The sequence below is a fragment of the Sebastes umbrosus genome, chromosome 21, assembly GCF_015220745.1.
Source record: "Sebastes umbrosus isolate fSebUmb1 chromosome 21, fSebUmb1.pri, whole genome shotgun sequence".
Lineage (NCBI taxonomy): Eukaryota > Metazoa > Chordata > Actinopteri > Perciformes > Sebastidae > Sebastes > Sebastes umbrosus.
In genome coordinates, this window is record NC_051289.1 from 19,053,247 (window position 1) to 19,067,148 (window position 13,902).

Here is a 13,902-nt window from a genome sequence, read left to right on the forward strand (position 1 = left end):
TTGAATTTGGCTGATCCAGTTTGCCTCTCAGAGTGTGCTTATTGTCCATCCAGGGGGAGCCAGGACTACCGGGGCCCAGTGGACTGGTTGGGATAACAGGACCAAAGGTCAGTGCAGACTGGAGCTACTGTAGCACCGCATGGCCCAAAAATATGTGGACATCCAGACATTACACTCCTTGGTTTTTGAACATTTCATTCCAAATCTGTAGAGATTAATACTGTATGCTGCTATAACAGCCGCCACTATTCTGGGAAAAACCTTCAACCAGATGTTGGAACCTGTCTGCAGGGATTCAGCCACAAGAGCATTAGTGAGGTCCCGCACTGATGTTGGGTGATAAGGCCTGGCTGACAAAGTTGTAAACATATTCATGTCTAAAGGTGTGTTCAGACAGACAGTGAAGTTAATTTCCGCCTCTCGGTACTTGCACAAATTTGACTACTGGACTGTTTATGAAGTTTATTCACCACTGACTGTGTGACCCGAGATAAGTGTGCATTTTTCACTCAACTTGAAACGTGTGGACACATGCCTTGTGCCTTGAGCAAATTTGCGTCTTATTACTTGCATCTTTCCATTGACTCTGTATGCAGTCACGCCACGTAAAGAATTTGCTTCATCTTCTGTCTGAGCACACCTTTAAACAGCATTGTATGTTTCGCCTTAATTTGAACCATGTACATGTCCACATACCTTTGGCCATATAATGTACTTTATTTTCCCCTCATCCCAGGATACCATTGATTTCTATTCATTTTGCCACAGTAAAAGACACAGTAGTAGAAAATATACTGTCTACCTCACTAAAATAACATAATTTAGATCAAATTTAAAGCAAATAAACATTCAAAGCAGACATGACTGTTACTTATTACTACTTTATAAAATAAAGTTTTGTTTTAGCAGCTAGAAATGAATTAATCTGTACAAAAATAGATACCAATGGCAGTTTGGAATGCACGTAAATCACAATTCTAAAATCTTACAAAGTAACTGGATTGTGGTCCACTATTTGATGATATCCGGCTTTTTCACGGCAGACGTTTTGACTTGTCACAGCAGGAAAAGAGAAAACAAATTGTGTTAAAAATGGCTCAGTTCTATCAAATGTCCCTGTAAGCCATGGCAATGAGCCAGCATGCACAATACCAGGACCCAGGACCTCACTAATGGAATGCTGTCGTTTTAGATGTTTTCAATTACACCGGTGCGTCTCCTGCTATGACGAGCCAGCTGTGAAAACTATCTATTGGCCTTTATAAATTAAGCTTTTTGTCATGTGCAAGAGTCTAAATTTGTGCACTCGAGACAATGAAACACCACTAATAAATCAAAATGAGAGAACAAGTTGTGGCCTTGATGCACAACAACCTCTCACTGCCTGACTGTACCGTATACTGTGGCTTTCAAACCTTTTCTGTAGCCACACTGAGGATTCTTAAAGCCATGATGATGCCAAGTACAAACTGTAGCACACTGAGATATCCAACTTGTTTTCTTTTTTTTTAACACTGGTACCCCAAAGGGAAAGTGCTTCCTTTGTGAAAGTGAAACAAACAATCTCTCAGTCACATTTTTCCCCATGTTGGGCTTAACAACAGAGAGATGATCACACAGACTTACATGCATCAATGAAAAGCCATAGTAAGTCTGAAATCACTCTCTGTCAGTAAAATATATTAACACCACTGCAGGGAGCTCATTGGTATCATACATGGGATGTTCCCTCGTGGAAAAGAACAAGTGGCTAAATGACAGAGCACATGCACACATCTGCGAGCATGTGAGCACGCCCACCAGCTACGAGTGTGCGATGCTATTTCGAGTCTTCTCTGAACTCCTTTGAGTGTTCTACCAGTTTGACTCGCAGCCACCCTGCTCAGTAATTTAGGACTCTTCCTGTTATCATAATAAACTACTTTCCCCCAAAGAATCTGGAAGTGCTCTGCACCAACCGGAGGGTGGTGGTACACAGGGAGCTGGAACAGCACACATCTGGGGGTGGGGTTGGGGGTGTGTGGTAAATGTGTTTAGGGAAGACAGTCAGCGGCTAACTGTTGAGTTACCTTTGAAGTACACAAACTCCATCCAGCTGCTAACAAGTGTGCTCTCTGTTTACCCATCCAACCAATCCTCCTTTGATAAATACATTTTAAGAAGTGGCGCCCACATTATTTTACATTTATTTTTTAAATCAGCATATCTACAAAACATTATATTTTGAACATATCTGCGGTTGTTACGTATAACGCTGTCTTCAAAGCCACCAGACTTCATTGACAAAAACAGTAATTTTTACCTCTCACAACACGGGAGTCGCTGGTCTACCGCTGCCTCGATCGGTTAGTTTGTGTTATTGTGTGACTTTCTGATTGTGGTGTCCACAGCAGTACATTGCTTAGCTTCCGTAATCTAAGTTACTGTAAGTACTATACACTGAATATATGGCTGTATATACACTATACACGTAGCGGTGTCATCATGCAGAAACCTACATCAGGTCCCGTGGGAAAATGTGAAGCATTTTGACCTTAAAACATCAAAATGTGAATGTTCGGATTTGATTATTTAGGAACACCACAGAATGATATAAAAACCTAAAAAAAAATAAAATAATGGACCCGCCCTTTAAAGGGTGGAGCTCTCCCTCCCAGCATATTGGAAAAAAATGCTGTTTGCATTGCTGTGGGAGGCGTGTGTGCATGTTGTGTGACATGTGGAAGAGACTGACTGACCACATGGACTGTGACGTATAGAGCTGGTAGTCAGAGCTAACCAGCCATGAGCAGCTACTGCCAGACTCTCTGCTGGAAAGACAGGGAGGCTGGTGGAGCTTTCGCAGCCACCAGAAGCACATTTATGCCGCCTCGAGAGAGTCGTTGTGTGGGCACATGTGTTGTAGCTCAGTTAGCGGCTCTACTATGGGTCTGTTGTTCATCTCCTGAGAAAAATATGTCTCTTTAGCTGCTAAATGCTCCACTATGTTCACCAGCTAGTCTCTAACTTTATCTCTTAGCTGCTGGGCAGGTATATCACTGAAAACAGCTGCCTGCTGCTGGGAACAGTAGACTAATGATGAGAGAGATAGTGAACCAAAACAGTGAAGTTGTGGGCGGTAAAAACCAAAACAACTAGCTGAAAGATGCTTCAACAATCTGTAGAGCTGTACTGTAGAGTTGGTGATAATTCTCTGTTGGTTTGTTTCTATATGACACACGGAATTTGACCCATTGTTGGTATAGAAATGTTGATTAGGCCAGCTTTAAACATTTACGTCATTTGTGACAAAGAAGAAGCCACCATGACACTGTCAAAGGAAATGTTTTTCTATTGGACCTTAAGGTATAGCGATCGTATTTACACCGTATATACTGTAGTATGGGCCCTCAGACTAGAAAAAGTCAACTAGAACAAATGTGTACAAGTACAAAAGGTTTGGTTCAGTGTTGATATCTTGTTCAGTATCGAGGCCGTTTGTTTACAGATCATAATAAACAGCTGCTATTGCATCTTCTTTAATGAATGCATTATGTTAACATTCATTACATTAGACTACATAAGCCTGCATGGCTAAACTGCCAGATGGTTATCTTATCTCAAATTCCTGGAACAAATCTGGTGTTGACCTGACCTCGGTTGCATCCCAGATGCTGCAAGACCAACAAACAGACAACAAATTTCTTCCTGCAACGTCAGGGAACACTGAACGTCCTAATGATTAACAGGAAAAACAGCCCGCCTTTGACAGAACATGGCGGCGTGTGCTGTAAGGAAGACTAATTGCTCGTTGAGTGTAATGTTGCGGTGAAAAGGTCACAGTTTAAATGCAGATTTTTGCCTGCATTGTCTTCAGACTGAAGGCTTTAAAGGGAGAGTTTGGATGTTTTGAAGTGAGGTTGTATGAGGTACTGTTAACTCCCTCCACCACTGACCCAAATAAACCACAGAAGGCGCCTTTAAAAACCCTCAAAATCTATGGGATTTATTAACAAAGACACGCGAACAAGACAACACAGAATCCTAGGCTGAGAGGCAGCTGGACCAGCAGTCTCCACACCAGAGGCCTCTCCCTTCTGCTGCTCGCACAGGAGCTTTTAAGCACTTCCTTCCCAGGCCAGGCTCACCCCGTTGAGCAGTGCAGCACACCTGGGGGGCTACTGGAGCCTTCAAAGGAATCTCGTTAGCTCGTGTTTACAACAAGGGAAGTCGTGTACACGATATGCTTGCCGTTCAAGTGTTTAAGTCGTGAGAACGACGCTGCTAAGCAACGACAATATTAACGTTGCCGTCGACGTCTAGAGGCCACAGAGGCTGACAGTTTAGCAAGGTAGCAAGTGGATAACATAATGCAGGAAATGCAAAGGCATAATGACAGAGGAAAAACATTAGCCCATTGGGAATATCGACATTTTCCTCAGACATATTATACAATTACGAAAAAAAAACAATATACGACTAAAATTACAATATATTAACTTATTATGCACCAAAAAATTAACTTCCAAGGCCTCCACCATTTCTGACAACGTCAACAAACACGTCACAACTCGTAAACTCTGAGCTTTCAGATATTTCCACTTTGAATACCACAAGAGGGGGGCGTTCATATGGACTCAACTCGAGAACACAATAGACACGACCCCATTTGAATGGGCAGAATGGAGAAATCCAGGATAACAGAAAAAAGCGAGGCTTGACCTAGTCTAGTGTGTGCATCCTGGTTTAATACGTTTCACGTATAAGGCAAAGCCAGGCTGAGGAGGTGCGACTAGGTTGAGCCAAGTTTAAGTAATTCGGATAGATGTGTGTTCACGGCTTTTGTTGTTGACATAAATTTAGTTTTAGATTCACAGGAGACACTTCATATTCTGTTGGATGAGACATTTTAATTAATAAGATATTTATTCTCATACGAATCTCCCTCATGCATTTCCTGTTATGACACAATGCAAATCATATTCCACTGTTTTGGCCAAACTTGCCAGTTGTGAATCACTGAAGCGAACATATAAAGTGTTTTGGCTGCTCTTATTTGAAGTATTTCCAGTGCTGGATGTTAGCTCTTCTCTAATATTTGTTGAGGACTGGCAAAGACATTTATTTTGGAGCATATAAATACACCACAGGTGGGCTGAGAGCGTCACAGGTTTAACAAGGTTTCAATTCAGCTCCAGCACAAGAAATCAGTTCAGCTGAGCGGTTACATCTCTCTGATGTGACAGTGAGGTACATTTTGGTGTATTTTAGGCTGATTTCACAGAGGCAGAGATGCATCATCACACGTCCCGATTAAAAGAGGAACATGTCAAACAATTAGCTGCGGTAAAAGACTTCCATTTCAGCTCATAACAGCAGTAGCAGTACAGTAATTAGGTCATTGGTTTCCTGTTTTTCTGAAGTTTAGAGGCACTCAAAGAAGCTTTTTCTTATGAATACAAATCCAAAACATCTAGATACTACTAGGCCCATTCTTTCATATTTATCAAACTGTTCAATTACATTTTCTATAAACTGTAAACACTATTTCTAAAGTGTGACAAATGGTCACATGCGCGAGCGCGCAAATGCGAGCGCGCATGGATCACCGACCCGGGTGATTTATACGTGTAAAAAGTTACAAACAGTCCCTTTAAGCCATTTGTAATTGTATACCAGGAATACCGCTAACATGACCTCAGTGTCTTCAGCCTACATTTTCTTCCCCATGAAGCCTATGATGACGACGTATGTAACCTGTGAGTAAGACCACAGTTACATTACCATCGAGGCCTATGAGGTCATGTCCTCAGTATTGTTTCTGGGAATTCAGGGATTTTAATGACCTGAGGAGGAGTTTACTTTCTACAGTTACCACATGGTGGACCTTTTTTCTTTAAGGCTGAGACTTTGAAACAGCATGTAGACCACCATGCAGGGAGGAAGATATATGGAGAATATAACTGGAACATTTTATGAATTAATTAGTCAGAGAAAAGTCAAACATTTAGGGAGGCTTTGGACTCCCTACAGCCTAGCTATTAGTGTGTTATTTTTAAAATCACAGATGTTTTGTAACAGTGTTGTGAATATTCAGAATAAAAATCTGAATATGGCCGATGAATACTGCTGTGTAAGCCCAGCATTGTGCCAGTCACCATACAGCTGCCAGGGAGAGAACACCCAATCATAGTAAAAAAAAAAAAAAAAATCCAGATGTTATCCGTGGAGAACCAAATTAGCTCACAGTGTGGTCACCGCCTGAGGAAACATCTTCCATCGACTGTAAATAATTCCTGTCCACCCATCCATGACAGCTCCATTGAATGTTAATGAGGCCTAAACTTAGATATACAGTGTAAGGCTTAAGGCTGTCAGCATGGCCTGTAATCACACTCTCCCACACACATAAAACTGCTCTCTTCCAGCAACATACTGTACATCAACGTTCAATTTGAATTTAGGATTTGATGTTTCACACTGAAGTCAAACAAATTCAAAATGATCAGCCCTGTGGTGGGTGTAGGTCTCTTATTATCAGGCACTAGAGTTTTCTACACCCAACTTTATGGATTTTCAGATCAGAGCTGTGTGAGGTTTCCACGTCACAGAGAGATAAGGATACTGTATATCACACATCCCTATAATTACTAGAAGTGTAACTGTTACCTGTAAGAGGACATTATGTTTTAGTGTGTAAAATGGGAATTTTATACAAATCAGAGGGAAGCCACTGGGTTTATTTTTAACCCCTGTGCTTGTAATTTAGTAGTAAGTTCAGAGACCTCCTAACTATATATGGAAGTTCCAGCCTTTCCAGCAAATCATCAGTTGTTCACCACAAGTATATGTACAGAGCCCCCCGGGGTCACACACAGGGTCGAAGAAAATATGCTGATGATTAATAAACTGAACGCTCACTTTGGCAATAGATAAGAAAATTGTGAGGGTAAAACATATTTATTTGGAAGCAAGGAGCTCTTAGTCAATATGTGTTTTTTTTTTTAAACTATAGGACTCTGTCTGTTTGACCACCAGAATTATTTAAAGGTGCAGAATCAAAACGTCCTTTTACAAACTCTCTTTACTCTCCTTTAATAGGCTACTCTATCTAAAAGTATGCACAACTACAAGCCAGGTATACCTTTCTGTAGGCAAGAACACTTAAATATACTTTTCTTAAGTATATCTCGATCAAAAGATTAAGTACAAGTAGCGTAGGCCTGAGCCAAATATACTTAGAATTTTCTGTATACTTGTCAGTATAAGGCAAATATACTTAGACTTTTCTGTATACTTGTCAGTATAAGGCAAATATACTTAGACTTTTCTGTATACTTGTCAGTATAAGACAAATATACTTAGACTTTTCTGTATACTTGTCAGTATAAGGCAAATATACTTAGAATTTTCTGTATACTTGTCAGTGTAAGCCAAGTATACGTACACTTTCCCGTTAACTTGTCAGTATAAGCCAAATATACTTTGACTTTTCTGTATCCGTGTCAGTATGAGCCAAATATACTTAGACTTTTCCGTATACTTGTCAGTATAAGCCAAATATACTTTGACTTTTCTTTATAGGCCTACTTGTCAGTATGAGCCAAGTATACTTAAGTATACTTTTGTTAAGTATATCTCTGATAAGTACATAAAAAGTAAACTGAAAGTATACTGTCTTATTTTAAGTTTAAAAGAAGTATACTAGTAGCACACTCGTATAAACTTCTTTTTGGTATGTGTGTGTAGGACGACATCTAGCGGTTAGGCTGCAGATTGCAACCACCTGAAACTTCTGGTGGTGGCCTTTCTTGCTTTTTATTCTACGTCATTAACTCTGACCATCGCATATTTATGCAGTCAGTACAGGTACGGACTACAGGGCGTACAAATGACACCTTCATACCCCTTTTCCAGCGAGCCTGTAGAAAGACACTATTTTGATACAGCCAATCAGATCTTGCATAAAGCAGTAACGTCGGTGTTCTATCATAGGCAGACAAATGATCACACTAAGCCAGACAGCAGCCTGCTACACAGGAGCCACAGACTTTGAACAACAACCAACATTAACTTTCTTGCTAAGCCTTCTTGTTATCTAACTTGCAAACATGAACTTACATTTTGTCCTGCACTATAGCTTGTTGAACGAGCGACCACAAACGTTCAACATGGGAAAGTGCACCGCTAACGGCTAACATTAGCCAATTAGCTGCTCAGCTGCGGCACATTAAACAGCATGTAAACATACCTGCACATGCCACTTGGGCCCAGTTAGATGCTGGTGTGGTCCTTACTCTACAATACCACTAACAACACGTTGTCTGATCCATGACATGTAGGCTACATCGCAAGTTTGTTTAATTCATTCCCCTGCTGGAGCTCAGCCTGCCAGCTGCTGTCAATTAAACATAGACCGGAACATGCCTTGTATTTATGATATCTCCCCAAAAGACCTTTTTTCTTTCTTTAAATAATAAAAGACTAATAACAATACATTAAACAAAAAGTAGACATTGTTTTTGACTACAAAACTAAATGTGATTTCAGTTGGACTTGCTCCAACTGTCAAGTCTAAGGTTGTCTATGCAGAAAATAAACAGGCCTTTTACTTTAAGAACCCCGGATGGCCAACACTAAATTTATTTCCAGAACAATAGATTATACTGAAGACATGTAATAGCTGGACCATCACTCATTAAGCTATTTAATGAGGTGATTCATTATGGATATTACGGAGGTGCTGTTTTACTCATGTAAATGCTCAGAGTGAGGCAAATGAGGCACATCCCTCAACAGATACTGACCCCCCTAAACACATGTAGGATATGCTATTTATAATGGCAGAGTGCACAGACCTGCTTTCTGGGGTAGTGACATAATTTGAGGTTAGAATTAATCAGCCTTGCTGTCAGTCTGCTTTTTTTCTTCTATTTTCCCTCCTTATGTATAGACGGGTTTCTTGTATACAAACATGACTGGGTGCGTGCGATTCAGGGGGGCAAAACCGCTGTGGCAGCCAGTCAGAAGATTATAGTCAACCGTTGTAATCAACGTAGATTTCGCATTGTTTGTACATTCTTTTTGACTATACTAGACCCCTGCAGAGTCCGACCACCAGATACGATTATCACATGATGTGATAGTATGAGATTTGTTTATTATATCATTATGAAATGGGTAATGTTAGATCAGACATAAGTGTGATTTGACTTGGGGCATCTGTGTGTCTTTGTTTGACCGGTAGACTACCAGACGTCTTCCCTTCAAAATGTAACGTTACGGCATACCGGAGTGAGCGTTCCTCCGCCGTGGTCGCGTAACGTTACAACAATTTAGAGCCGTAACAAAGTGTTGCATCACTTTTTAAGTTTTAAGGCATAGTCGCTAAATATATATACATATTTCCTTAGAGTGTGGGTCGATCCCCCTGTGATTGATCAGTTCATTTTTATCAATCTGTGGAGCATGACAGCTCGTCATGACCACCCGCTGCTTTGCTATCGCTGTGTGACTAGAATACTTTTGCCCATCAGGCCTGGATCCATAATCTCCTTCTGTTTTTAGCAAAAGGCATGTGATGCCCTCAGAATATTACACATTTTCAATCCATCTTTTCTGCGGTTGGTGCAGTTTACTGCACAACAACTCCTCGTCGTCTCTGCTTCAGAGCTTGGCTCTGCTAGACATGCCGGGCTTTCTGCCCCCTCGTTGGGCGCGCAACTCTGCGATGACGTTGCACAGAAACCCGTCTATGAAGAAAGGCCCATTTCTCAGAAACAACTCCCAAGCCACATCTTCCACCTCCTCCAGAGGGGATGTTTCCAGGTCAGATGGGATAAGTATGCTGAGCATGTTCTGGGTCTGCCCTGGGGTCTCCTTCTAGTTGGACGTGCATGGAAAACCTCCAAAGGAAGGTGTCTTGGAGGAATTCTTGTCAGATGCACGAACTACCTAAATTGGATCCTTTGTCTCTCTATCTCTTCTTGATTCCTTTCTGTCTCTACTATTTCTGCTATCGCTGCACCAATTTGCCTATCGATCTCGAACAAGCCCCTGGCATCCTTCACTTGGGGCAGCAGCTGAGCGGTAGACACTGTTTAGTTTGATCCTCTGTTATAAAAGGATCTGGTCAGACTCCGACTCTATTTCGTTATTGCATTGTCCTGCTATAGCTGTCTTTAACTTTTATTGATGTTTCTTTTAGATCCCCTACCAGAATTCATTTAAGTGTAGTTAGGCTCAGAGACGTCAGCAGTCACACTCTCTTCGGTCTTTAACAACGTGTGGCAGGATGAAGTCTGTTCACAGGTTGGACCGGCCTCTGTGCACTTGTCTATTTTCTCTTGTTCCAGGCATCCAGAAATTTATGTCATCTTGTCATTTATTGCGCCGTGGTGGGCGTCTCGGCCGTGTAATTATGAGCTCTGCTGCTCTTATGGGTTTATGTGCGTAGTGCGGCGAGACACTTCAAAAGAAAACAGACACAGCAGAGAGCTAATTCAGCTGTTTCCTCACTGCCCAGCTCTGCAATTCAAATACGTGTCGGTGGGATCTGGTGTCTGCAGAGAGCTCTAACAGAAAGAAAGTGCCATAAACCTCGTGGTGTCATTCTTGAAGCCCTGCAGAGCACTGAACCATGGACTATAGTTAGACCATAGATTAATCCAGGTTAAGAGGAAGACAGGGGTTCAAAAAGGGTGAACGCCAAATCAAGAGCTTGTCAACTTCAATTACCTCACTGGATTGTGCTTTAGATTAACCAATTAAAAGACATTTTAGGACCATACACACAGACACAGACGGGCCTTATAGTTAAGTTGCATACTAAAAATGCTGGGACATGATTATGTTTTATCCACAGTGAGAATTCACAGAGTCGCTTTTATTTAATCATGTAAAGTTATTTCAAGTGGGCCATGTGGAGAAAGCATGTCTGTCATAATGGTTAAGCAAATTAACATCTGGGGCTCAATTTTCTGAACCCAGCATAGAACCCAGCGGTCAAGTGCACCCTGCTTAATTTGTTTTGGTCATTTCGTGACCAGGCACACTTTGATACGGGGTGGGAACAGAGAGAATACATTATACATGGCCGTGCTAGAGGCTGTGACAATCATGTCCAATCACATTCACTACTTTCATCCCCTTTAAACAAAAAAGGGCTCTCTCTCCGTCATGACACTCAGACAGTTTAGGAATCCTGTGAAGAGTTTTCCCCAGAGGAAACTTATTGTTGTCTAGGACCTGCTGAGTTTCGCATATAAACGCATGCTGTATGAATATACAAAACTCTTTTAAAGTTGAATTCAAGTTGCTGGGCATGTTGAAGATCTGAAAGTCACCATGTTTTCTGTGTGTAATAATATTTCACTTCATCACAATCCACACAATGGGGTACAGGTACAGAGGTACAGCCACATTACACTAATCCTGACTGACCTTCACAGTTTGCCTCTGAGTTTTAGATTTGATTTTAAGATTTAAAGGTCCAGTGTGTAGGATCTGGCGGTATGCAGCCGTGCGGTGAGGAGATTACAACCAACTGAAGCCTCTCCCATGTGCCGAGTGTGTAGGAGAGCTACGGTGGCTGCTGCGAAAACGCAAATGGCCCTCTCTTGAGCCATTTTTTGTAAGAGTAGTGAAGGTCATTTGGAGCAGAGGCAGTGCTTAGAGAGTGTGTGAGTACGTGGGAAGTGAGTGGTGAAGCAAGAGAGAGACAGAGAGCGACGGCAACAGGAGCGAGTAACGTTATCGACTCCGGCACAAGCAGGAAAAGTTAACAGAGTTTGGTTTGTCCGTTCTGGGCTACTGTACATGGCGGTGCAACATGGTGGACTCCATGAAGAGGACTCGCTCCCTATGTAGATATAAACGGCTCATTTTAAGATAAGAAAAACTTGCACTGGGAGATACTGTACGTTCCTTCATTACCATGAACACACACACTGTAGTTTATCTTGACTCAGTCCCACATACACCGTCCTGCTGCAAGAAAAACTTACTAGAGCACAAAATGTGTATTAATCCGCCACTGAAAATAGTCTTCAACAAATGCACTATTTTTCGCCTGTTTGAGTAACGTTAACTAAAAACTAGTGTCCAACTGTTTTTTTTTGGAAATTATTGAGATGTGTATTTTTTATAAGTAAAAGTATATATTTGCGACCTATTTATGAAAAATGTATGCCTTCAGTAGGAACCAGTGTGACTTGGGGGGTTGAGAGCCACAGACAAAGTAGGGTAGTCGAAGATAATTGAGAGATTGGTAAACACATTGTCAGTTTTGTTTTTTTCATGGATTTACTGAAAAAATATAGTGTCCTTTAACCACTAGGCCACTGGACACCCCAAGATTTAACTTTTTAATGTTTGATTTATTTATGGATCTACAAAACACATTGAATCCAAAAGATGACATGTTAGAGTGAGAACACTTATTAAACATGAACCCAAGATGTTAAAAAGCACAAAACATGGGACATAATTGACGCAGTACAAAGATGAATATGTACAACAAAACAATTCAAAACTGCAACAAAAAAGCTAGGGTTTAAAGCTAGGGTAGGTAACGCATTTTAGAAACATATTTTGTTATATTTTTAGAAATTCTCATTGCATCCCGACAGTAATCGATAAATCAAATGCTCTGACAAAAAAAAACCAGCTGTCGCAGCACTGTAACACAAACACCGGTCTCTTAGGTGAAAGTCCTGTGTTTTTTGACCCACCCGTCCATCCCGACGTCCTCCCTATGTGGCGCTCGCTGCTCTTTGATTTTGTGCTGACAATCACAAAAAAAAGTGAAATTTTTGTCTATATACGCAAATCAAAACATACAATTTTGTGACTATTTCAAGAGCCGCTGTGTGACTGGGCTGGACTGTCAATGTTGCCGACTTGGCGACTTTCTCGCTATATGTAGCGACTTTTGGAGCTACTTTCATTGGAAAAGAGGTGGCAACACTGTGCTGGGTTTTTGGTTGTATAATTTGTAAATCCAGTTTACTCTTGCTGGTTTCTCCAATATTACCAACCCCAGCTTTAATTGATGACTCAGATATATCATTAAGTAAAGTTGGTGTTTATGGTCATTTCGATGTCACAACATCCAGAGAAAATGTGAAGTGGTGTGTATGTTGGGACACTACAACATCAACTTTGATATATGCATGTATCTTAACAAATGAAGGGCTTGCAGTACCAGAATATATTTTACAGCTTGTTTCACATGTTCATTGCCAGTGGCAGTGTGTTACCGCGGTACACACTGGAACACGTTCACATACCGCTTACGTCGTAATACATCCAACACACGCAGTTAAACGGTATAGAGAGGTCTGAGAGGGAAACCAAACAGTGGATTTTGATGTCTTGCGGGCGGTTAAAACTTTATTTGCATGTAGTGTTGTGGCTTGTGTAGTGTGTTTGTTTGCTGCTGTTCATTTTTGTTTTAACAAGCTCACGCCTCAATGCAAATTCTCTGACCACAGGACTCGTCTGGTGTTCGTGCGTCAGTATCACTACCTCAGATAAACTCACACGAGGCCATATCCAAACTATTCCCTTAGATGCAAGTAGCACAGATTAATGACTACGTCTTGTGTGTGACGTACACATAACACAAGAATACACTTTTACAGGGAAACGAGCAGAAGTAGCACACTAATGTGCATGAATCTAAACCACCGCAATCCACTACAGAGGTATATTTTATTGCAAATTGTACTCTTTTGTTAAAACCACTGCCTTTAACAATAGTAAGGAAAATGTTGCATTTTGCTTTAAATTGAAATGAGTCTATTTCTGTTGAACAATGCACACAATTAAAGACTGCAGACTCCACTTACTAGCTTAAAAAAAAAAGCTATTAAGTGCACCTTGAGTTCAGATGTTTTGTCATGCAGCCTATCCCAGGTTAAA

At 41.1% G+C, this 13,902-nt stretch overlaps 1 protein-coding gene across 1 annotated transcript in view; it reads left to right on the forward strand.

The window, feature by feature from the left end:
- The window catches only part of si:dkey-225n22.4 (collagen alpha-1(XXI) chain), a 63,318-nt gene that overhangs the window by 13,532 nt on the left and 35,884 nt on the right, over window positions 1-13,902 (forward strand). The window contains exon 17 of the mRNA XM_037756916.1: window positions 54-107. Within this exon, the coding sequence (XP_037612844.1) occupies window positions 54-107 (54 nt within the window). The remainder of the gene's footprint in view (window positions 1-53; window positions 108-13,902) is intronic.